Here is a 27,520-nt window from a genome sequence, read left to right as displayed (position 1 = left end):
GTTAGCGATAGCATATCACCCTTTTATATACAACTAGCATCAATACGTGAGTGATCTAGGCATGTCTAGAGCTTGATGGTTTTGGAGGTGCTGGTTTTGGAGGTGCTGGTTTTGGAGGTGCTGGTTTTGGAGGTGTTGGTTTTGGAGGTGCTGGTTTTGAAGATGCTGTTTTTTGCAGGTGCTGGTTTTGGAGGTGAAGGTTTCTTAGACAACACACCGCGAGAATATTCATCAGGAGTAATCGTCAAAACACCAACAGTGCGATTCATTTGTGAAAGCTGTTGTACAATTCCAGCATTAATTTTCAATACCATCTCAACCATGTTAGCATTTAGTGCATCATTTAGTTCCTCTATAAATGTTTGTGCGAATAAATCTAACCTGCTCTCCAACGAGGTGCACATATCACCCAACTTTGTCGACACAGCTGAAAGACTTTCATTTAATTGAGCAATTAAATGCTGTTCTTTAGCCTCCATATTGCGCAAGAACTCCATAATCCCCACTTGCACATCTCTTGTTACAGTAAGTGATCTGTTGATATCTGTAACTTGTCGTGTCATACCATCAGTCATCGAATGCAAAGCATGTGTAAAAGCCCCGCTTACTGCGTCAACATACTTCTTATTAGCAGCATCACCATCTTGTTTAGGATCACCAACTCTCTTCAAATGTTTCCAGCTTAAGTCGCAGTCCCCTTCACGAGTAAACGTCATGCATGAGTCGTGCGATCGTTTAAGTCCACCACCACCGAACTTTGACATCATGATTCATGAACCTATCACAATAAACTGATCAAAACCACATCTGTAACGCCCTTTATGTAGAGGAAAATCTTTAGCTATCACAATGAAACCATGCTCATTAGGACTGTTCCAACAGTGACCGCAAAGAGTTTTAAATCTCTCAAAGCTCATATCTGTACCGACATGGTCGGAAAACACATGTTTTAGATTAAGATCGTCCATTTTAAACAAAATTATTAGATTACAATTATCTCGCACTAATTGCTTTCGGGTTTGGGTATAAGTTTGTACCAAGTAGAAACAGTCGATCTTGTGGTGTCGCCCCATAGAATAATACTTTTGAACAATGCTTTGTTTATCACAAGCAACATCATCGAAGATTAGCACAGAGTTGGGGAGGGCTTGACTGGGGTCTAAAACATCAGCATTTTCTCGAAATTTAAAAAATTTCACTCCCCCGACATTTTCCAGCACATGGGCTAAACGTTGATATTTTGGTTGTTCTAGGGACTTGCTATATAAATACACATTCTCAAAACGTATCCCATTGGGGTGTTCTAGAAGTGAAAGAATAAGACAAGTTTTGCCAGAATTCGAAGGACCTGACACTATACACCGTATGGTATTTGGTAACAGAGATCCATGACGTTCTTCAGTTTTACTAAACACATCATCATCAATTAGTGAAATTGGTAAAGCGAGCTGTTGTTGAACAACCTCCATTCTTAATACTAAACCTAAACACTATAAAACAGTCATCCTTATAGTGAAACCACTCAGTGTCTTGATATGTCTTGTATGAGATGGAAGAGAGGTTCAGGCTTAGTTAATTCTGTTATAAATAAGCTACCATTCGAGGCACATCTTCCGGGCTACAATTTCTGTGGACCTGGCACGAGACTAGCCGAGAGACTAGCAAGAGGTGATCGTGGTGTGAATGCACTAGACGAGGCGTGTCGTCTTCACGATATTGCGTATGCGAATAGTAATAACTTGGCTGAAAGACATAAAGCGGATAAAATATTAGCTGACACGGCCGAGAAGATTAGAAAGTCTCCCGAAACTAAATTTGGACAGAGAGTATCCGCGTGGACCGTTAACAAGATTATGAGAGTGAAACGTAAGCTTGGTGCAGGTTTAAGATTTTCATCATCAAAGAAGAGAAACCGTAAATCTGTCAGGAAAGCCCTGGGGAAGAAGGGTGGTCTATTACCATTTATATTTCCAGCACTCGCTGCATTAGGCAGCTTAATTGGTGGAGCTGCGGGTGTTGCTAAAACTGTTTCCGATGTCCGGAGTCAGGCACGTATGCAAGCGATAGCACGTGCAGCAAAAAACGGTTCAGGACTTTATCTACGCCCCTATCCACAGTCGGGTGGTGGGGGAAAGCGAAGAGGAAGAAGAAGAAAGAAAAATCGCGGGAGCAGGAATCGATAATCAAAAACTTACCAAAGCGAGCTCTTACAAACCTCGAGTTAATGAAGGCGATAAAAGAATTGAAAATACCATACTTTAGACAAATATACATGCGCGATTCGCTACCTAAGAAACCATTGCGTAATGAAAGTGCTATTTTGAATCTAGACTCATCCAAAGGACCGGGAACGCATTGGACTGCTTATGTCAAGACCGGTCCTAACGTTGAATATTACGATAGCTTCGGAGACTTGCCTCCACCAGTGGAACTGATACGATATTTAAACAAGTGCAACATAACCTATAATTATGACAGGCAACAAAAGTTGCATTCATGGAATTGCGGTCACTTATGCTTAAGATTTTTAGTATCAATATATAAGAAGCATTAGTGTTATCATAAGCCACATATGCGACAGAGTGTTTATAGAGAGACCACACACAACGCGAGACGCAGTGTAAACTAGACAAAATGTCAATAACATTAATTTTAACTGGGAAGAGCTCGATTATGAGAACCTACTACTTCCCTCCCTTGCAATTGGATGGAGAGTGGACAATGGCATTGATCGATCTGACAATATATAACTCGATACCGAACATTGATGAAAATAATCAAGTTTTTCGATACATCGCAAACAATGAACATCATGAAATGAAATTACCAACAGGTGCATATGAAATAAGTGACATGGAAGCTTACATAAAACAGAACCTACCTGCAGATTCAACATTTCTATTACGAGGCAACCCCAACACCTTACAGTGCATAATGTTCAGCAACAATATACATGTGGATTTTAGTGGAAAAAATACATTAGGTGAAATGCTTGGATTTTCTTCTCAAGTATACAAAGCAGGTGAGCTGCATGAATCGACAAATCCTGTAAATATATTCCCCGTGAATGTTATACGAATTACAAGCAATGCTGTGGGACACACATACTTGAATGGTAAATTAAACAATACTATTCATGAATTTTCCCCCATAGTACCTCCGGGATATAAGATAAATGAACGACCTACCACGCTCATTTATGTCCCAGTTACCGTTCAATCGATATCGGAGCTCGACATTCAAATAGTCGATCAGGAAGGACGCTTAGTTAACCTAAGAAAGGAAGAAATAACTCTAAGACTGCATTTGAAAAAACAATGGGAGTGAAATATTTTTCTAAGCATAAATGGAGCGGTTCAGGTGTGTCCTTATCCAGTAGACGACGAGACATCAAGCGGCTAACATCTGTTAACGTGAGATTCCTTAAAAAACTTGGATTTAGAGTTTATCCTCATGGAGAACACCGTTCTTGAAGTCGAGCAAGCACCACAATTTGAGGATTCTATTTCAAAAACTGAACTGCATATTTACAAACCATACTTAAATGGACCCTATGCCCCCAACTCTGAAATCCGTATAGTGATTCAAAATCATGATGCATACACAAACATCTCAAAATCCTTTTTGCGTATACGTGGAAAACTCGTAAAGGCAGACGGACGGAAACCGGACCATGCAAAGATTATAAACAATGGTGTATTACATATGATCAATCGGATAGGATTTGAACTGAACGGCGTTCTTATAGATCAGACCAGATCACTAGGAGTGGTATCTACAGTGAAGAATTATCTTTCACGAACTCGTGATGAATACGCCATCAGCAAAATGGAGGGATGGTGTCTCGAGGAAAAATATAGCTTGCCTCTAACAGCCGATGGTGTTTTCGAAATCTGTGTTCCGCTAAGCCATCTCCTCGGCTTTGCTGAGGATTATCACCGTATACTTCTAAACTCCAAACAAGAGTTAATTATAGTTTTAGAAAATACGTACATTAACTCGATCGTAGATGCGAGTGCGCAGCCTCAAGCAGTTAATTTAACCATAAACTCTATCGATTGGGCCGTACCACACATCCAAGTGTCTCCAGCGGAACGCACGCGACTGCTTAAGCTTGTGGAGAAAGGCAGAAATATAGATATAGCATTTAGATCTTGGTCTGTTGAAACATATCCCAGCATGCCACAAGCACAAAATGTCAGCTGGTCAGTAAAGACAAGCTTCTCGATGGAAAAACCACGATACATAATAGTCGGCTTTCAATCGGCTAAACATAATGTAATGGCTGCCGATAAATCGAGGTTTGACCACTGCAACATAAAGAATATAAAACTATTCTTGAATTCAGAAAGTTATCCATACACGGATTTGGACATAAACTTCGACAATGGATTTTACTTAATCGCATATGATATGTATTCAAATTTTCAAGAGTCTTACTATGGAAAGCAGAATGCACCTTTGCTTGACCCTCATCAGTTTAAGGAACTGGCTACGTTATTCATGTTTGATGTAAGCCATACTGAGAGAAAAATCCTTGCAGATTAACATACTTCATGGTGGCTGAGACACGACTGAGCCTCTACTATGCTTAACCCAGTATTTTAACAGCTTTGTCTCGTGGATTATAGGAGACAAGTCTGTCGTGCAATATTATTGCAAATGCTTGTGTTAAGATCGGTAGGTTGTCTGAGCTTGTGATCTCCAACTTGCAATCTATGATATTCGAAGGTATTTTCTCAGCTTGACGGCTTACATCAAACATGAATAACGTAGCCAGTTCCTTAAACTGATGAGGGTCAAGCAAAGGTGCATTCTGCTTTCCATAGTAAGACTCTTGAAAATTTGAATACATATCATATGCGATTAAGTAAAATCCATTGTCGAAGTTTATGTCCAAATCCGTGTATGGATAACTTTCTGAATTCAAGAATAGTTTTATATTCTTTATGTTGCAGTGGTCAAACCTCGATTTATCGGCAGCCATTACATTATGTTTAGCCGATTGAAAGCCGACTATTATGTATCGTGGTTTTTCCATCGAGAAGCTTGTCTTTACTGACCAGCTGACATTTTGTGCTTGTGGCATGCTGGGATATGTTTCAACAGACCAAGATCTAAATGCTATATCTATATTTCTGCCTTTCTCCACAAGCTTAAGCAGTCGCGTGCGTTCCGCTGGAGACACTTGGATGTGTGGTACGGCCCAATCGATAGAGTTTATGGTTAAATTAACTGCTTGAGGCTGCGCACTCGCATCTACGATCGAGTTAATGTACGTATTTTCTAAAACTATAATTAACTCTTGTTTGGAGTTTAGAAGTATACGGTGATAATCCTCAGCAAAGCCGAGGAGATGGCTTAGCGGAACACAGATTTCGAAAACACCATCGGCTGTTAGAGGCAAGCTATAGTTTTCCTCGAGACACCATCCCTCCATTTTGCTGATGGCGTATTCATCACGAGTTCGTGAAAGATAATTCTTCACTGTAGATACCACTCCTAGTGATCTGGTCTGATCTATAAGAACGCCGTTCAGTTCAAATCCTATCCGATTGATCATATGTAATACACCATTGTTTATAATCTTTGCATGGTCCGGTTTCCGTCCGTCTGCCTTTACGAGTTTTCCACGTATACGCAAAAAGGATTTTGAGATGTTTGTGTATGCATCATGATTTTGAATCACTATACGGATTTCAGAGTTGGGGGCATAGGGTCCATTTAAGTATGGTTTGTAAATATGCAGTTCAGTTTTTGAAATAGAATCCTCAAATTGTGGTGCTTGCTCGACTTCAAGAACGGTGTTCTCCATGAGGATAAACTCTAAATCCAAGTTTTTTAAGGAATCTCACGTTAACAGATGTTAGCCGCTTGATGTCTCGTCGTCTACTGGATAAGGACACACCTGAACCGCTCCATTTATGCTTAGAAAAATATTTCACTCCCATTGTTTTTTCAAATGCAGTCTTAGAGTTATTTCTTCCTTTCTTAGGTTAACTAAGCGTCCTTCCTGATCGACTATTTGAATGTCGAGCTCCGATATCGATTGAACGGTAACTGGGACATAAATGAGCGTGGTAGGTCGTTCATTTATCTTATATCCCGGAGGTACTATGGGGGAAAATTCATGAATAGTATTGTTTAATTTACCATTCAAGTATGTGTGTCCCACAGCATTGCTTGTAATTCGTATAACATTCACGGGGAATATATTTACAGGATTTGTCGATTCATGCAGCTCACCTGCTTTGTATACTTGAGAAGAAAATCCAAGCATTTCACCTAATGTATTTTTTCCACTAAAATCCACATGTATATTGTTGCTGAACATTATGCACTGTAAGGTGTTGGGGTTGCCTCGTAATAGAAATGTTGAATCTGCAGGTAGGTTCTGTTTTATGTAAGCTTCCATGTCACTTATTTCATATGCACCTGTTGGTAATTTCATTTCATGATGTTCATTGTTTGCGATGTATCGAAAAACTTGATTATTTTCATCAATGTTCGGTATCGAGTTATATATTGTCAGATCGATCAATGCCATTGTCCACTCTCCATCCAATTGCAAGGGAGGGAAGTAGTAGGTTCTCATAATCGAGCTCTTCCCAGTTAAAATTAATGTTATTGACATTTTGTCTAGTTTACACTGCGTCTCGCGTTGTGTGTGGTCTCTCTATAAACACTCTGTCGCATATGTGGCTTATGATAACACTAATGCTTCTTATATATTGATACTAAAAATCTTAAGCATAAGTGACCGCAATTCCATGAATGCAACTTTTGTTGCCTGTCATAATTATAGGTTATGTTGCACTTGTTTAAATATCGTATCAGTTCCACTGGTGGAGGCAAGTCTCCGAAGCTATCGTAATATTCAACGTTAGGACCGGTCTTGACATAAGCAGTCCAATGCGTTCCCGGTCCTTTGGATGAGTCTAGATTCAAAATAGCACTTTCATTACGCAATGGTTTCTTAGGTAGCGAATCGCGCATGTATATTTGTCTAAAGTATGGTATTTTCAATTCTTTTATCGCCTTCATTAACTCGAGGTTTGTAAGAGCTCGCTTTGGTAAGTTTTTGATTATCGATTCCTGCTCCCGCGATTTTTCTTTCTTCTTCTTCCTCTTCGCTTTCCCCCACCACCCGACTGTGGATAGGGGCGTAGATAAAGTCCTGAACCGTTTTTTGCTGCACGTGCTATCGCTTGCATACGTGCCTGACTCCGGACATCGGAAACAGTTTTAGCAACACCCGCAGCTCCACCAATTAAGCTGCCTAATGCAGCGAGTGCTGGAAATATAAATGGTAATAGACCACCCTTCTTCCCCAGGGCTTTCCTGACAGATTTACGGTTTCTCTTCTTTGATGATGAAAATCTTAAACCTGCACCAAGCTTACGTTTCACTCTCATAATCTTGTTAACGGTCCACGCGGATACTCTCTGTCCAAATTTAGTTTCGGGAGACTTTCTAATCTTCTCGGCCGTGTCAGCTAATATTTTATCCGCTTTATGTCTTTCAGCCAAGTTATTACTATTCGCATACGCAATATCGTGAAGACGACACGCCTCGTCTAGTGCATTCACACCACGATCACCTCTTGCTAGTCTCTCGGCTAGTCTCGTGCCAGGTCCACAGAAATTGTAGCCCGGAAGATGTGCCTCGAATGGTAGCTTATTTATAACAGAATTAACTAAGCCTGAACCTCTCTTCCATCTCATACAAGACATATCAAGACACTGAGTGGTTTCACTATAAGGATGACTGTTTTATAGTGTTTAGGTTTAGTATTAAGAATGGAGGTTGTTCAACAACAGCTCGCTTTACCAATTTCACTAATTGATGATGATGTGTTTAGTAAAACTGAAGAACGTCATGGATCTCTGTTACCAAATACCATACGGTGTATAGTGTCAGGTCCTTCGAATTCTGGCAAAACTTGTCTTATTCTTTCACTTCTAGAACACCCCAATGGGATACGTTTTGAGAATGTGTATTTATATAGCAAGTCCCTAGAACAACCAAAATATCAACGTTTAGCCCATGTGCTGGAAAATGTCGGGGGAGTGAAATTTTTTAAATTTCGAGAAAATGCTGATGTTTTAGACCCCAGTCAAGCCCTCCCCAACTCTGTGCTAATCTTCGATGATGTTGCTTGTGATAAACAAAGCATTGTTCAAAAGTATTATTCTATGGGGCGACACCACAAGATCGACTGTTTCTACTTGGTACAAACTTATACCCAAACCCGAAAGCAATTAGTGCGAGATAATTGTAATCTAATAATTTTGTTTAAAATGGACGATCTTAATCTAAAACATGTGTTTTCCGACCATGTCGGTACAGATATGAGCTTTGAGAGATTTAAAACTCTTTGCGGTCACTGTTGGAACAGTCCTAATGAGCATGGTTTCATTGTGATAGCTAAAGATTTTCCTCTACATAAAGGGCGTTACAGATGTGGTTTTGATCAGTTTATTGTGATAGGTTCATGAATCATGATGTCAAAGTTCGGTGGTGGTGGACTTAAACGATCGCACGACTCATGCATGACGTTTACTCGTGAAGGGGACTGCGACTTAAGCTGGAAACATTTGAAGAGAGTTGGTGATCCTAAACAAGATGGTGATGCTGCTAATAAGAAGTATGTTGACGCAGTAAGCGGGGCTTTTACACATGCTTTGCATTCGATGACTGATGGTATGACACGACAAGTTACAGATATCAACAGATCACTTACTGTAACAAGAGATGTGCAAGTGGGGATTATGGAGTTCTTGCGCAATATGGAGGCTAAAGAACAGCATTTAATTGCTCAATTAAATGAAAGTCTTTCAGCTGTGTCGACAAAGTTGGGTGATATGTGCACCTCGTTGGAGAGCAGGTTAGATTTATTCGCACAAACATTTATAGAGGAACTAAATGATGCACTAAATGCTAACATGGTTGAGATGGTATTGAAAATTAATGCTGGAATTGTACAACAGCTTTCACAAATGAATCGCACTGTTGGTGTTTTGACGATTACTCCTGATGAATATTCTCGCGGTGTGTTGTCTAAGAAACCTTCACCTCCAAAACCAGCACCTGCAAAAAACAGCATCTTCAAAACCAGCACCTCCAAAACCAACACCTCCAAAACCAGCACCTCCAAAACCAGCACCTCCAAAACCAGCACCTCCAAAACCATCAAGCTCTAGACATGCCTAGATCACTCACGTATTGATGCTAGTTGTATATAAAAGGGTGATATGCTATCGCTAACTCTGCAGTCATGTCTCTTGAGGCTAGTAAGTTGGAGCGCGTCATAGAAAATGTTCGTGCAAAGTATCTACTTGCCAAACGAGCTCGTTTGGAGAGGGATGCAATTAATGAAGAAATATTCAAGTCTGTTAATTCGCGTTTGGATAAACTTGGACCTACTACATCGCTCGCACAGTCTATCGATACTGTGAAGCAGGATTCTGCGGAAGAAGCTACTGTGAAACAATATTTAGAATCAAGCGACAGTGATGACTCGAATGCTATTCCTTTAAAACATCACGGTGTTCCATATGATGATTCTTTAGGTGGAGTGCAGTCTTATTTGCAGAGCTACAACCTTCGCTCTGGTGATGGAACCTATGGTGTATCTAAACGACATAACCGCTGGTTTTTAGGGGACACGGAAGTATTTTTTCACGATAACAATATGATTCGCGTTAAAGATGAACTAATACAACCTGCTCCTGGTTTATTTGAACTTTTATTTCGCAGAGAGCCGCATACGTACTCGGAATCGGCCCTTAAACAATATGGTAATCTACTAGAGCTTACAAATGCTTATTTTAAAAAGAATGATCCTGCAACAAATCTCTATAAAAGCACGTCACATGCGAAATTTGATATCATTAAGCAACTGTTTCCACATATTGGTTCGCAGCAACGAGGAAGTGGATTGTTACATAAAACATTGGATTTAGGTCGTAAACGAGAGTTCATTTATTGGAATGATCCGAATGAGATAGTAGATCGACTCAGGTTGTTAATGGCCTCGCAGGCTTCTGGCCACACCGGACACAATAACGAAATCCTTTCGATACTTGAAGAGTTACAAGAATCAGGATACATTGCAAAATGAGCGACGCACAGCGTGGGATTGCATACGAGCTTCACCGAGGCAAACGTATTATATTTCCTCGCAGAAGGGTTTTAACATATGGACTCCATGATTTACTACAGATTGATTTGGTAGAAATGATACCATACAGTAAAGTGAACAGTGGTTACAAGTACATCCTGACTGCCATAGATGTGTACAGCAAACGTGCTTATGCAGTTCCAGTTAAACAAAAGACAGGTGTGATGGTTACTGCTGCCATGAGAAGTATTTTGAAAGAAGCAGGAAGTTTTAAAAGTTTTCAAAGTGATGCGGGAACAGAATTTTATAACTCAACTTTCAGAGCTCTTATGAAAAGAAAAAATATTAATCATTATTCCACTCACAGTGAGATTAAAGCAAGTGTGGTAGAGCGGTTTAATAGATCTCTAAAATCGCTGCTTTTTCGCGAGTTTTCAGCTCAAGGAAATTATAAGTGGCTTAAAATTTTACCACAAGTTCTACGTGTCTACAATAACAGATTCCACCGCACCATTGGCATGGCTCCGAATCAAGTGAAGGATGACTCTTTGCTACAAAGTGTTTACAAATATGTAAAGACAATTGACCCTAGAAAACCTAAGGCTCGTGTGGGGGATCATGTACGCGTGTCACGAAACAAGAAAGTTTTTGAAAAGGGGTTTACACCGAATTGGTCTCACGAAGTGTTTAAAGTAACAGCTATGAGGTCCAGCTTTCCGCGTGTGTATAACTTGAGTGATATGGATGGAAATGAAATACAAGGTGTTTTTTATGCTTCAGAAATTCAAATTACAAAATACCCCGATACATACTTGGTAAATAAAATTCATCGAAAGTGTGGTGAAAGATTCCAGGTGTCTTGGAAGGGGTTTCCCGATACCGTGAGGACATGGGTAAAGAGAAAGGATATGGGAGTTTAAGATTACATATACACATTTTATTTTACCTTATTGCTTGTTCTCAATCGAAGCATATTCTATGGAATCGTTTGTGTGGGCTGTTGTTGAGATTCTATTCCTGCAATGTATTTATAATGTGTGGACTACTTCCTGAACACGACCCAGCACTCTGCAGCTTGGGATCAACAAGCTGTGACGTCAGCCCGCGCTGGGCGCCTCATTGGAATGTGTAGCGCGACATCGGGGTTGCATGTCATCTTTCCGTCAAGACCAGGTCAACTATAGTCTTCATTCTGTCTCTGACAATTCCATAATGAACATGGCTGCTTTTGAGGAAATGCGCGATTGCATTGAATATGCGCTTCATGCTTGCATCGGCATGAATATAGATGCGATAGTACACCATCTAGAGGTCTCCGCGATCAATTTGTTCGCTGCATTTCCAGAGGAATACGAGTTTCTAACATACCTTTACAACGGTATTATAGCATGCTTTGAAGCTGTAATGGAGGCTCAAGAGCAAGTGGAGCCAGATGATGGAGTGGACAGCGGCTTGGGAGAGAGTGACGGTGAAGCATAATGCTTGCGCCCTTGTTAAACATGGAAAATAGGCCTCTCGGGGAAACTCGCCATGTATAAAAAAAAGGAGTTAACGCATCTAATGCTGTACCTCCTGAGACATAGTCTCTAAGGTGATGTGGAAAGCAGCATACCACTATAAATTCAAACACAAGTTTTTATTTATTTATTTTTTTTTCAGCTTACACTCCAGAGAATCTTCCGCCACGTCGAGATGAAGAGAATGAGACTACACATCATAGTTATAAATTCACTATCACTAAATAATAATAATGAGCTTACACTATTATTAAATGCATTACAGGAAAGCTAACACTAAAGTATGCCTATAAGAAAAAATTTCTTATGCCTGCTTCTGATGCATATAAAGGAACACATATCATGATCATTCAATATGGTGCACTCTGTGCATGTAAGGGAACAATCTTTTCGGTGCACTCTGTGCATGTATTGGAACGAGTCCTTGGGTGTATCATGTGCTTCCAAGATGGTGGGGCTGTTGAATCCAAGATGGCGGAGAATTGTTTAAAGGTTGTAATATTTTTTAAATTTAAATATCGCGCCCTCTGGTAGCAACACTTGTTACTAAATATATCGATTAGCATTCGACCTATCGAATGGTGCTGCGCCCTGGCAGCTAAAATATGAAATAAAAGTAAATATATCGATTAGCATTCGACCTATCGAATGGCGCTGCACCATGGCAGCTGAAATATGAAATAAAAGTAAATATATCGATTAGCATTCGACCTATCGAATGGTGCTGCGCCCTGGCAGCTGAAATATGAAATAAAAGTAAATATATCGATTAGCATTCGACCTATCGAATGGTGCTGCGCCCTGGCAGCTGAAATATGAAATAAAAGTAAATATATCGATTAGCATTCGAACTATCGAATGGTGCTGTGCCCTGGCAGCTGAAATATGAAATAAAGATGGCGACGGTGGCACACTCTGGTAGCCAACTTGAGAATCAAGATGGCGGCGCCTCTGGCAACTAATTTTTGAATTTGCCGCGCGATACTAGCGACATCTACCAGCCAACTTGAGAACCAAGATGGCGGCGCCTCTGACAACTAATTTTTTGAATTTAGCGCCATCTGGTAGTCTGTGCTGGAATTAAAGATGGCGGCTGTATAATAATTTTTAATTTCAAATGTGGCGCAGGTATGCATTAAGGAAGGCAAAAACACCCTCCCCCCATTTATCATAAACTTGCCGTCAGTACATAGCATATATAGATTATTTATTCCACCATATTCCAATTGGTCTCGTGGTCTAGTGGTCAAGGCGTCCGCCTCGTAACCACGACATCCTGGACGTTTTCACGTCCCATGGATCGAATCCCAGCCTCGGCACTGAAAATATTTTAGTTAAAATAAAATAATACCTGCTGCTACCTGGTGGCGACCAACAGAACTATATGACGTCACACAAGATGGCGGCCTCCAGCAGCCGAAACAAGATGGCGACCAGAGAACCAAGATGGCGGCGCCTCTGACAACTAATTTTTGAATTTGGCGCGCGATACTAGCGACATCTACCAGCCAACTTGAGAACCAAGATGGCGGCGCCTCTGACAACTAATTTTTGAATTTGCCGCGCGATACTAGCGACATCTACCAGCCAACTTGAGAACCAAGATGGCGGCGCCTCTGACAACTAATTTTTGAATTTGGCGCGCGATACTAGCGACATCTACCAGCCAACTTGAGAACCAAGATGGCGGCGCCTCTGGCAACTAATTTTTGAATTTGGCGCCATCTGGTAGTCTGTGCTGGAATTAAAGATGGCGGCTGTATAATAATTTTAATTTCAAATGTGGCGCCTTAGGTATGCATTAAGGAAGGCAAAAACACCCTCCCCCATTTATCATAAACTTGCCGTCAGTACGTAGCATATATAGATTATTTATTCCACCATATTCCAATTGGTCTCGTGGTCTAGTGGTCAAGGCGTCCGCCTCGTAACCACGACATCCTGGACGTTTTCACGTCCCATGGATCGAATCCCAGCCTCGGCACTGAAAATATTTTAGTTAAAATAAAATAATACCTGCTGCTACCTGGTGGCGACCAACAGAACTATATGACGTCACACAAGATGGCGGCCTCCAGCAGCCGAAACAAGATGGCGACCAGGAAAAATCAAGATGGCGGCCTCCAGCAGACGAAACAAGATGGCGACCAGGAAAAATCAAGATGGCGGCCTCCAGCAGACGAAACAAGATGGCGGCCAGAAGAAATCAAGATGGCGGCCTCCAGCAGACGACACAGAATCATGACGTCACGATTCGAAGTTGGTGGAAATTTCTAGAAATACAAAATGGCGGATTTGCGTATTTGCGATTTGCGGATTTGCGGATTTGCAAATTTGAGATTTGCGGATTTGCGGATTTGCGAATTTGAGATTTGCAGATTTGCGGATTTGCGGATTAGCGGATTAGCCACTGCCAGCCTCGGCACTGAAAATATTTTAGTTAAAATAAAATAATACCTGCTGCTACCTGGTGGCGACCAACAGAACTATATGACGTCACACAAGATGGCGGCCTCCAGCAGCCGAAACAAGATGGCGACCAGGAAAAATCAAGATGGCGGCCTCCAGCAGACGAAACAAGATGGCGGCCAGAAGAAATCAAGGTGGCAGCCTCCAGCAGACGAAACAAGATGGCGACCAGGAAAAATCAAGATAACGGCCTCCAGCAGACGACACAAAATCATGACGTCACGATTCGAAGTTGGTGGAAATTTCTAGAAATATAAAATGGCGGATTTGCGGATTTGCGATTTGCGGATTTGCGGATTTGTGAATTTGCGGATTTGCGGATCTCCGGATTAGCAGATTTGCGAATTTACGAATTTGCGGATTTGCGGATTTGCGAATTTGCGGATTTGCGGATTAGCCACTGGATTAGCGGATTAGCCACTGGATTAGCGCATAAAAAACTGGATTTGCACATAAAAAACCATAAAAAATGCGTAAAAAACCATAAAAAATGGGATAATCCCCGGATTACCCCGCTCCCCCCTCGCCTATGTTCCAGAGTCGGCACGCTCTCCCTACTGTTATGGTATGGAAGTCATGATCATTGGTCGATTGCTAACCCACAACTATACTTTGAAAGACGAAAGAGGGGTGAAACGAAAATGAGCCTTATATATTAAAAATTTATACAAACAATAAATTAGACAGTAGAAAAGGTAATCTACAACAACGTAAACGAGCGGCTCCATGCAGGTTCCCGTGCATTTCACTCCTCTATAGCATAGGACAGGCCTGCACAAACTAAACATATGATTAAGCAAACAAATAAAAACAGAAATGGCTGAACCAGCATACTCTGACCGACAGCTGATGACATTCAATTCGGTCATCTATTAGGTGACAAGACCAACTCGAAACTCGTCACAACTGGTCTGAAATAAACTTACCCAATTTTCATGAATAGCCTCAACAAATACCAACGCACATATTAATGCCCTTATCCATTTGAACGAAAATCCTTGAGGTGACACAACATAATACTTAACTACTACTACTAACACATCTCACGCTTAACTATAATATTTAAACGCGTTCCTTAGAGACACAAGTCTCCAGAAACTACCTAATACGCCACAGATGAGTCATATTCTAGTTAAATTTCGAAAGTCCTCCCTGAACTAGCTGTTACTCGCCTTGTTCCTCGATTTCTGGCGACCTGGAGTCCTCGGGCGCAAGTGAGACAACCGGGGTGATGGTGTTCCAACTCCGACGCACCGAGTACGGAAGAGTTCTTGTCATTTTTCCTAGAATACTTCCGTTATTACTAAAGTTTTGACATCCAAATTATTCTTAGTTATATGTATATGAGACTGAGTTAGTTTTTGACGTGACGTCTAATAAATCGATGAACGCCGGCTGCACGCACGAAAAAGTGTCTCGTTACGCACATTGTTCCATTACGCTGTGTCCCGTTACGCTCATTGTACGCTTGCGCCGCATCTATCTCTCTTCCACTATATTGGCCTATGCGTCCGAGGAGAAGAAAGACAGCGGCAGCACACAACTTACATCCACACGTGAACTGTTTCGTCGACTGTTTATAAAGTGAAGTGAGGTTTTCATTGCTTATTACAACAACAATTTTCGGCAATAAAGGTTAATTATTCTTGCATTTTAAAAATCTGATTACTAGTATAATTTCAAGTATTTATTCTTTTATTATTGAAATAAAAATTATTCAATTTTATTCATAAAGTATGCAATCATTTCATCAATGTTTTGTTATGACGTTGTCACGTTAAACTACTGTCCGTAAACCGACTTTACAGACAAACAATTTTTTTTATAAATTATCTTCGGTTAAAAGTCAAATAATTAGTTAGTTAACTCATATTAATGTTATTATTTCATTGCTTTCTTTAATTATATCACAATTTATTGGTCCCATATTCCCAAAAAGGTATTCGAAAATTCTCTGGGTCCGTTTGAAATTGTAAATTTGAAGAATGTTGGAAGAGTACGAGGAAGTGTAGTGTGTCTGCAAGAGTCTCTGAAAGTGTTCAACTGTAACGCAAGTGCAGCTGCAGCCAACTCGCTTGTTGCAGGAGTCTTCAAGGTGCTGCTGCTCGCACTGCAGTCCGCAGCCTCCGTGGTCCGGCCCATCCCTGTGAACGGTGAGCCTTGCACGAGACCTGAATCGCCTTTCGGTTTGCCAACAGACAGAATAAGCTGATGCACAGAAAGCCATAATGTGCGTTTGTAGACAAATTTATTACTATTCTTCAACCGAAATATTTTTCTTATTTTCCAATGGCCTGGTAGCAGGATTTTCGTGTGACTTCGGGTTAGTTCGGGCGCATTTGCGCCGTTTGGTGCCTATGACCCGGAGCTCGCCAAACATGGTGGGTCTCCTACGGTTTTGACTCCAAATACTAATCCTGCCTTATAGTTATAGGTATACTTGTTGTGTGCCACATAGCATTGCTGCAGGTTGTAAATAGTACATGTGTATCACAGAACCTGGAATTCTCGTAAGTAATGGACTTTGCCATTGGCTGGTGCATTTTCTTGGAGTACGTTATCTCCCCCCAAAAAATAATTTATTTATTGATCCCTCTCATAGTTTCACCCTCAAAATCGACTAAATGTAAAAACCTAATAATAAGTTCATTATTTTATAAGCTTAGAATATTCTACAGTATATTGATTTAGAAACCTTAGCAAAGCTAGTATGAGTGAAATATTCCTTTTTTGTTCACAGGTAACATAGCAGCGCCTTACTGGGTACTTTCCACGGACTACAGGAGCTACTCAGTTGTGTGGTCATGCGTCAATCTGGGTGCTTCGAGCATTCGTAAGTAGGGTACATCTCTGCTTTGCGGCCAGGCGTTAGTGATGGATCCTCCTTGCTTGACTCCGAGTGCGATGACTCCCCCAAACAGCCATATCACTCCTGAGGTTTTCATATCAGTTAGATTCTGCTGTGGCTTACCATTGCCTACAGCCTTTACCAATTCAATGGAAAACACAACACCCGGTCCTGAAACCACGAAAGGCAATGCTCTTAAAGTGGAATATATGCAACTTGGCCAAGAATCGAACCCAGGAAGTCCCGAATACCAGCCCAACTGTCTGATGTCCAGACATTACGGAAAACTTTCAAGATCAATCACTTAAAATGTTCCCTGCTTGCAGCTGCAAGCGATGTCCTCACATCCTACTACAACTGCATTGTTCCTCTCTGGAATAAATGAATGAATTAGAGCTTGAAACTTAATCGATTTTGGATTATTTAAAAATGTTGAGGTTAGTTGTTTTGAGGATGGAGTATTGACATCATGAGTGGGGGTATGGGAGTATTCCGAGTACACCTGTTGTTCACAGCAAAGTTAGTCACGTCTCCCAGTTGCAAAAAAAAAATTATTCTGGGTCTGACCTCGCCAAAAAAAAAAACCGGAATTGCCTTGGTAAGAGACGAGTGATCAATACATTCGACAACTGCAGTCCCTTCAACACTTGCAATCGCCAGTAACCACCGGATATTCAATATTTATTATAGTTCATAAAGGTGTTTGTTTTGGTTCAGAGCAATTTAAAATGGATGAACAATTCAAACACATAAACAAAAAATTGTTTTGTTTCTCAAACATTCTTTAGGATCATTTACCGGTAATGTACACGTTGCAGTGCAGGAGACAAGAATAAGTCTGTATAATTATCGGGCATTGGGATATTGAACTCGTGGGCTCTGACCTAGCATCTGGGAACCTTCACCACCTAACATTCCTGCTCGGGTCAGGTCTACCAGGTGGTTTATTGTTGCAGAATCCAGGCGGGAGCTGACCAAAGACTAGTCTCCAGGCAGCCAACACTGCGATTTGTCAATAAGGTTAAAAATGAGAAATAATGGGCTCTGACACAGCAGCCGGGCACATGGACGACCTAACATGCCTTCTCGGGCAAGGCCTGCTAAGTAGTTGACTGTTACAGGAATTACGCAAAATCTGATTAGGTACCAGTCAACCAACAGTCAATTCTGCGGTCCATCAAACAGGTATAAATATAACACTCTGATATCTGATCCAGCAGCTAGGCAATTGAACCACCTAATACGCGTTCTTGAGCAAGGCCTACAGAGTGGTTGACTGTTGCAGAATTTTGGAGGGAGCTGACCAGAGACCAGTATCCTTGCAGTATACACTACGATGGTTATAGACGATAACCGTTGGGTATGACCCAGCATCTGGGCACCTGGACCACCTAACATTCCTGTTTTGCAAGGCATACTATGGGATTGACAGTTTCAGAGTTTGCATGTGTGCTGACCAGAGACCAGTCTCCTTGCAGTATACACTACGATGGTTATAGACGATAACCGTTGGGTATGACCCAGCATCTGGGCACCTGGACCACCTAACATTCCTTCTTGGCAAGGCCTTCTATGTGGTTGACTGTTGCAGAGTTTGCGTGGGTGCTGACCAGAGACCAGTATCCTTGCAGTATACACTACGATGGTTATAGACGATAACCGTTGGGTATGACCCAGTATCTGGGCATCTGTACCACCTAACATTCCTTCTTGGCAAGGCCTTCTATGTGGTTGACTGTTGCAGAATTTTGGAGGGAGCTGACCAGAGACCAGTCTCCTTGCAGTAGACACTACGATGGTTATAGACGATAACCGTTGGGTATGATCCAGCATCTGGGCACCTGGACCACCTAACATTCCTGCTTGGCAAAGCTTACTATGTGGTTGACTGTTGCAGAGTTTGCGTGGGTGCTGACCAGAGACCAGTCTCCTTGCAGTAGACACTACGATGGTTATAGACGATAACCGTTGGGTATGACCCAGTATCTGGGCATCTGGACCACCTAACATTCCTGCTTGGCAAGGCCTACTATGTGGTTGACTGTTGCAGAGTTTGCGTGGGTGCTGACCAGAGACCAGTATCCTTGCAGTAGACACTACGATGGTTATAGACGATAACCGTTGGGTATGACCCAGTATCTGGGCACCTGGACCACCTAACATTCCTGCTTGGCAAGGCCTACTATGTGGTTGACTGTTGCAGAGTTTGCGTGGGTGCTGACCAGAGACCAGTCTCCTTGCAGTAGACACTACGATGGTTATAGACGATAACCGTTGGGTATGACCCAGTATCTGGGCACCTGGACCACCTAACATTCCTTCTTGGCAAGGCCTTCTATGTGGTTGACTGTTGCAGAGTTTGCGTGGGTGCTGACCAGAGACCAGTATCCTTGCAGTATACACTACGATGGTTATAGACGATAACCGTTGGGTATGACCCAGTATCTGGGCATCTGGACCACCTAACATTCCTGCTTGGCAAGGCCTACTATGTGGTTGACTGTTGCAGAGTTTGCGTGGGTGCTGACCAGAGACCAGTATCCTTGCAGTAGACACTACGATGGTTATAGACGATAACCGTTGGGTATGACCCAGTATCTGGGCACCTGGACCACCTAACATTCCTTCTTGGCAAGGCCTTCTATGTGGTTGACTGTTGCAGAGTTTGCGTGGGTGCTGACCAGAGACCAGTATCCTTGCAGTATACACTACGATGGTTATAGACGATAACCGTTGGGTATGACCCAGTATCTGGGCATCTGGACCACCTAACATTCCTGCTTGGCAAGGCCTACTATGTGGTTGACTGTTGCAGAGTTTGCGTGGGTGCTGACCAGAGACCAGTATCCTTGCAGTAGACACTACGATGGTTATAGACGATAACCGTTGGGTATGACCCAGTATCTGGGCACCTGGACCACCTAACATTCCTTCTTGGCAAGGCCTTCTATGTGGTTGACTGTTGCAGAGTTTGCGTGGGTGCTGACCAGAGACCAGTATCCTTGCAGTATACACTACGATGGTTATAGACGATAACCGTTGGGTATGACCCAGTATCTGGGCATCTGGACCACCTAACATTCCTGCTTGGCAAGGCCTACTATGTGGTTGACTGTTGCAGAGTTTGCGTGGGTGCTGACCAGAGACCCGTCCCCTGGTGAGTCAGTGCTGCAGACCATCAACCAGGTTTTAAAGGAGAACGGCCTTCAAGATTTGCCACTGAAGCTCACTCCTCAGACCTGCAGTTAGTCAGCAAGTTGTGATAAAAATAACCTATTCTCGCTGCATACATAAAGCACTGATTTGCTTGGAGCAGTAATGATGTTGGATGGTTAACAAGAATGATAATGAAAATTTTTGTCCTGTACAAGTGTGTTTTAAAGAAATAATTTAAAAGAATTTCTGAACCAATATCGTATATCTTATCTAATTCCATGAGAAATGTTTGCAATCATATTTTTTGTGCCAAGTTCTTGGATATAATTATCAGGAAACTTTTAATGCTAGAGTTTGCAGTTATTTGCGCATTAACAAAAAACGATAAAGATAAACCAGGTTTTGGAATAAAAGCATACATTCGGGAAACTAAGTAGAATGACGTTAAAATTTTTATGGAAATTATTATTTTATAATTCAAGTTTATTTAGCAATAACAAATAAATTGATAAAAGTAAAAGACAGTAGTGTAAAATGTTAATTTATACTGAATTGTGATCATAAGCCGATAAAAATAAATTGCTTATTCAATGCCTCGTGCATATTTCTCTACTTAGTGTGTACCAATGAGTGTTGTTCATTTACGTCACACACAATTAATAGATCTATGAGAACAAAGATCAACAGGTAACATTGTCTAAATTTGGCACTTGTGTGTGCTTAGAATGAATTGCACATAAAATTGAGTCTTCATGAGATGAATGTTTCACAATTCGAAATTTTTGTAATGACTAATACACGTGTTTTTTTTGTAAGTTTTTTGATTGGTTTGTAATCCATCAGCGATTTTCAAGTTATGCCTGATTCAATATCATGGAATATTATAATATGTAATTGTTTACATTTATAACACGAATTTTGCAGGTCCCTAATAATTACTAAATATTTACTTATACTTTCTCTGCACTAACTAAATTAAGACAATATTTTATTACAGTGTTGAAGTACCACAATCATAAGATATTTTATGCACAAATGTACACTGTTAAACTATGTTTCAAACCTAAATAAGGTACAACAGTTCTTTGAATAATTCTTGCAATGGAGTAGATTGAATTAAAATATTTTTAGGGACATATTATTTGCTGATTTACAACATATGTCATGGAGAACACTTAAGAATGGAATACAAAGATAAAAACATAAAACACACGGAGTGCAAGCCACAATTAGCTAATTTCCAATGCTAAAAACCCTGACTCAGCACAGATAATTCCGTGCAAGTAATACATTCCAAAAAAAAAATATATATATATTTCATCACAGACGAGCATGGTAGGCTCACAAGACTGTTGCAACGGAAACAGTAAATGCAGGCAAACAACAACAACAACAACAACAACAACAACAACAACAACAACTTTAGACAACACAGCGACAAACAGACAAATCCATCGATGATGCTAATGGATAGTTTGTCCAAAAGAACGACGATATCACAGACAAATATAGTAGTCTTCATAAGACAAAGTAGTTGCCAAATAGATCGGGAAGTGTCTGGCTAGAATTATGGTGCCCATATTCTTGATTGCGGTTTCGATGGTTCCTTGAAATCAATCCAAGCAAATACTGGGATAGTTTTGCATATTAGGCATTTTTATGAGTCCACTGCTCTTTTCCTTATAAATAAAATCACCGCAGCAAAACCGAAGCGATATTTATGTAATGCCACAAACCTTCGTTGAGAATGAAGCAAGACTACGGGTAGTGAGTTAAAGCAGGAAGAAAAGGCTAAAGAGTTTAGGGCCAGCTTGTGTGGCTGGAAAGATAATGACATGCACCAGCTCACAGCCAAGCATGGGAGCAAGTACGGTCGGGAGTGGAACGACCCATGTGGCTAAGAACTCTTGCATGTGTCAGACTTACTTGAATGGGCAAGAGTCCAGATAAAGGCCACTGGAAAGCCTCAACATCGAGAACACTGGATAAACCTGATGGTGTGTCACCAGGCAGGCCTTCAAGTAAATCACGACACTGAAGAGGTGAGGTCGTTTATTGACGAGAAGTAATCGTTAAAGTGGCTGCGTCGCGGGTTGAAATTTTCCATGGTTCTTGAAATCAAGTTTTGGGGCCTTTACTGATGGGACTCTGGGCTGGCTGCTCTGTTCACTCGCCGCGTGGGTGACATGACCGGGTAATTGGGGCTCAGGTCTGCTGGCTTGCAGTTTGCACAAATTATTTTGTAGTTTGTTTGATCAGTCATGTGCCTTATGCAGTCTCTGGCCGCGGTTACTGAAGTGCGCTGGCTTAAGAGGCCGCACGGTGTTGCCTCACGTGCGGGTGGAGGGCGTAGCCTGCTCAGCTGTCCTGATTAGTTGTTTGTAAACTTGGTTCTAACAAGAATAGATTGTTCTGTAAGACGCAGTGGTGCGCAGATGATGTTTTAGGCGACCACAAGTGGGTAATCGGGGCTCACTCAGGTTAAGGCTATACCCTCAGTGGCAACGAGTTGGTAAAAATAGGCTCACACTAGGGATGCTGCCTGTCCTGGTACTGAGTCGGCAGAGTAAGAGATTGAAAATGTGAAATTACAGGGCAGGCTCCAAAGGTTCTCTAGCCCGATGCGGAGTCGACATTGTGAGCGACGTCACAGCTCCGATACAAGCCTGGAAAGCTAGGAGAGGTTTGGACAGAACCTCCACCGGACCACGGGTTGACTGGGTGATTGAGGGGTCCCAGTGTGATGTGGGAGAACGGGGTAGGCACCAGCAACGCCGATAACGTCTAAGAGCTTAGGACCCAGCCAATTGTCCGGTTAGCTGAGCGAGGCAGGGGGTGAAGGTGGTGTCTATGATGAGATGGGTAGCCTCAGCCTCTGGGCATAGCTGGATCTCTAAAACCTCTGCCATTTCACGTGTACGGCGTATCCGTATCCATGCCCGTGGGGGCCCCATGCCAGTAGGGCTTATGCTAAGAGGGCTGGGTTACAAAACCAAAAGGAGGAGCAATCCGTTATGCAGTTTACTTTACAACAGGCCACGTGGTGTGGCCGTGCGAGTGTGTGGAGGGGGTAGCCTGCTCAGCTGTCCTGGTTAGTTGTTTGTAAACTTGGTTCTAACAAACATGGATTGTTCTGTTAAGTGCATTGGTGCAAGGATGATGTTTTAATCGACCGCGAGTGGTTAATCAGGGCTCACTCAGGGTAAGGCTATGCTCTCAGTGGCAACGAGTTGGTAAAAATAGGCTCATGCTAGGGATGCTGCCATGTTACAATATTAATACCCTAGAATAATTGGCCCGATGAAAGAAAGCTCTGTTAGTCTTGAGTGACCCCAACACTGCAGTGACCATCTACAGGTATCCGATGTCCCACGTAACAACAAACCCCTGTGACAGCAACGTCTGGCAAAGACTTTGCCAGGGAGTCAGCTTTATGGTAACAGACTCACACTCGGGGATAATGAGCTCCAACAAATCATGGCCGATACCCAAAGGAACATTATGGAAGTGAATGGTACAGTGTAGTGATTTTAGCATTTTCCTGGAGAGCTTTCCGGAAAATATGGAAAATCAAAATCCGGATGGCTGGCCTGAATCAGGATAACTAATGCTATTTTAATGTTTTATCCATCTCACTGAATTCCTTTTAACTTTCAACTAAGCAAAAGGAAATGCAGAGTCTTTTTTACAAGAGGTGTCACATTTTTAAGTAAAACTTCTTTGCTGAAGGGGCAAAAATTTTCGAGCGTTAAAAAAATCCTGATCGTACGAGGGAAACCGTTGGTACGTGGTGGGGGAACCGGTAGATTGGAGAAGCAACCCATTGTTCTAAAATGAATCACTTGGCATTTCGTCTGCAAACTAAAGGAAATAATTATTAAAATTATTATTTATTAATAATATTTAATTTTCTAAATTTTAAAATGCTAAATGACTAGAAATAGAAAATGTTATGAAACAGAATAATTTTGTTGGTAGGTACTTCCATTGTTATTACCAATTTAAATGTAATACAATTTTTTTTTAAAAAGTAATTTTATCTATTTCAGTTTAACAGGTTCTAGACACATATTTATGTATCCTCATATATATCTCCGATATAAGGTGCGAATATAGGTAAACAGTGGGGGATACCGGAATTGTTTTTGGTGGAGGGAAGGAGAGAAACTAAAAAAATTGAAACAAATTATAATGCATATTAAAAAAACACCTAATTGTTTTAGACACTAACACACTGAAATTGGGACCTAAAATATTAACCGTATGTGACGTGGTTTCTTACACAGTTACATACTATCTTCACTGATATTTTGAAAAAATTTTATAACTTCAAGGGATGTATCCCTCCTATCCACCCACTATGCCCCCACTGTAGGTAAAGGGTATTGCAACAGTTAGATTATGAAGAAGTAAAAATAGGTGTAACCAAATCATGAAAGTAACTAAACTCATCCTAAGCAAGATAATGCTATAGTCTTTCCAAAAATCAAATGATAGTTCTGGTATATTTCAGTCGTAAAGGCGCACATCTTTGGACTGTTAAAAATATCAGGAAAATAAAACATACCACATATTTCATAAACAATAATCATTTCTTAAAATTTATTTCACAGAAATGCAAACTGGAACGTTAAGTATATTATTTCTCTTTTCTGTTTTATTTACAATGTCACATATGCAAATAGCCTATACTTCACAAAAATACAACCAACTGGCACAAACACTTCTAGAATCATAACTGCAATATAACAAACCTTCATTCACACATCTTTCAAAACATGCATCTGTTTGGAATTATCACATAGAGAGGACTCATTGTCATTAAATATAAATATGATTCATGTCAGTATGAAAGATCACATTTAATAAACACGAAAATATCTGCACATATCTGAATGCTAATCACAAATTCTATAATAAATTATTGTACTGAGTGTAGAATGCGACATTCTGTGGTCCTTCCCATACAGCACACAGTGTCTCCGCCACATGTCTGAAAGCTACTGGACAGTGCAGTGTCGCTGCGACACCTCAGCCACGTGCAAGGAGACTGCTGGGGGATCTCCCGTCACATGTCTGAAAGCTACTGGACAGTGCAGTGTCGCTGCGACACCTCAGCCACGTGCAAGGAGACTGCTGGGGGATCTCCCGTCACATGTCTGAAAGCTACTGGACAGTGCAGTGTCGCTGCGACACCTCAGCCACGTGCAAGGAGACTGCTGGGGGATCTCCCGTCACATGTCTGAAAGCTACTGGACAGTGCAGTGTCGCTGCGACACCTCAGCCACGTGCAAGGAGACTGCTGGGGGATCTCCCGCCACATGTCTGAAAGCTACTGGACAGTGCAGTGTCGCTGCGACACCTCAGCCACGTGCAAGGAGACTGCTGGGGGATCTCCCGCCACATGTCTGAAAGCTACTGGACAGTGCAGTGTCGCTGCGACACCTCAGCCACGTGCAAGGAGACTGCTGGGGGATCTCCCGCCACATGTCTGAAAGCTACTGGACAGTGCAGTGTCGCTGCGACACCTCAGCCACGTGCAAGGAGACTGCTGGGGGATCTCCCGTCACATGTCTGAAAGCTACTGGACAGTGCAGTGTCGCTGCGACACCTCAGCCACGTGCAAGGAGACTGCTGGGGGATCTCCCGTCACATGTCTGAAAGCTACTGGACAGTGCAGTGTCGCTGCGACACCTCAGCCACGTGCAAGGAGACTGCTGGGGGATCTCCCGTCACATGTCTGAAAGCTACTGGACAGTGCAGTGTCGCTGCGACACCTCAGCCACGTGCAAGGAGACTGCTGGGGGATCTCCCGTCACATGTCTGAAAGCTACTGGACAGTGCAGTGTCGCTGCTACACCTCAGCCACGTGCAAGGAGACTGCTGGGGGATCTCCCGCCACATGTCTGAAAGCTACTGGACAGTGCAGTGTCGCTGCGACACCTCAGCCACGTGCAAGGAGACTGCTGGGGGATCTCCCGCCACATGTCTGAAAGCTACTGGACAGTGCAGTGTCGCTGCGACACCTCAGCCACGTGCAAGGAGACTGCTGGGGGATCTCCCGCCACATGTCTGAAAGCTACTGGACAGTGCAGTGTCGCTGCGACACCTCAGCCACGTGCAAGGAGACTGCTGGGGGATCTCCCGCCACATGTCTGAAAGCTACTGGACAGTGCAGTGTCGCTGCGACACCTCAGCCACGTGCAAGGAGACTGCTGGGGGATCTCCCGTCACATGTCTGAAAGCTACTGGACAGTGCAGTGTCGCTGCGACACCTCAGCCACGTGCAAGGAGACTGCTGGGGGATCTCCCGTCACATGTCTGAAAGCTACTGGACAGTGCAGTGTCGCTGCGACACCTCAGCCACGTGCAAGGAGACTGCTGGGGGATCTCCCGCCACATGTCTGAAAGCTACTGGACAGTGCAGTGTCGCTGCGACACCTCAGCCACGTGCAAGGAGACTGCTGGGGGATCTCCCGCCACATGTCTGAAAGCTACTGGACAGTGCAGTGTCGCTGCGACACCTCAGCCATGTGCAAGGAGACTGCTGGGGGATCTCCCGCCACATGTCTGAAAGCTACTGGACAGAGCAGTGTCGCTGCGACACCTCAGCCACGTGTAAGGAGACTGCTGGGGGATCTCCCGTCACATGTCTGAAAGCTACTGGACAGAGCAGTGTCGCTGCGACACCTCAGCCACGTGCAAGGAGACTGCTGGGGGATCTCCCGCCACATGTCTGAAAGCTACTGGACAGTGCAGTGTCGCTGCGACACCTCAGCCACGTGCAAGGAGACTGCTGGGGGATCTCCCGTCACATGTCTGAAAGCTACTGGACAGTGCAGTGTCGCTGCGACACCTCAGCCACGTGCAAGGAGACTGCTGGGGGATCTCCCGCCACATGTCTGAAAGCTACTGGACAGTGCAGTGTCGCTGCGACACCTCAGCCACGTGCAAGGAGACTGCTGGGGGATCTCCCGCCACATGTCTGAAAGCTACTGGACAGAGCAGTGTCGCTGCGACACCTCAGCCACGTGCAAGGAGACTGCTGGGGGATCTCCCGCCACATGTCTGAAAGCTACTGGACAGTGCAGTGTCGCTGCGACACCTCAGCCACGTGCAAGGAGACTGCTGGGGGATCTCCCGCCACATGTCTGAAAGCTACTGGACAGTGCAGTGTCGCTGCGACACCTCAGCCACGTGCAAGGAGACTGCTGGGGGATCTCCCGCCACATGTCTGAAAGCTACTGGACAGAGCAGTGTCGCTGCGACACCTCAGCCACGTGCAAGGAGACTGCTGGGGGATCTCCCGCCACATGTCTGAAAGCTACTGGACAGTGCAGTGTCGCTGCGACACCTCAGCCACGTGCAAGGAGACTGCTGGGGGATCTCCCGTCACATGTCTGAAAG

At 42.8% G+C, this 27,520-nt stretch overlaps 1 protein-coding gene across 1 annotated transcript in view; it reads left to right on the top strand.

The window, feature by feature from the left end:
* LOC134540542 (apolipoprotein D-like) overlaps positions 1–20,932 on the top strand; it is a 36,352-nt gene extending 15,420 nt beyond the window's left edge. Inside the window, exons 5-7 of the mRNA XM_063383347.1 lie at positions 16,194–16,262; positions 16,850–16,942; positions 20,079–20,932. Coding sequence (XP_063239417.1) covers positions 16,194–16,262; positions 16,850–16,942; positions 20,079–20,206 — 290 coding nt within the window. The 3' untranslated portion in view covers positions 20,207–20,932. The remainder of the gene's footprint in view (positions 1–16,193; positions 16,263–16,849; positions 16,943–20,078) is intronic.
* Positions 20,933–27,520: the final 6,588 nt, after the last annotated feature.

The sequence above is a fragment of the Bacillus rossius genome, chromosome 17 (assembly GCF_032445375.1).
Source record: "Bacillus rossius redtenbacheri isolate Brsri chromosome 17, Brsri_v3, whole genome shotgun sequence".
NCBI lineage: Eukaryota > Metazoa > Arthropoda > Insecta > Phasmatodea > Bacillidae > Bacillus > Bacillus rossius.
The sequence above is the reverse complement of the archived record's forward strand: the minus strand, read 5'-3'. Positions and strand labels throughout refer to the sequence as shown.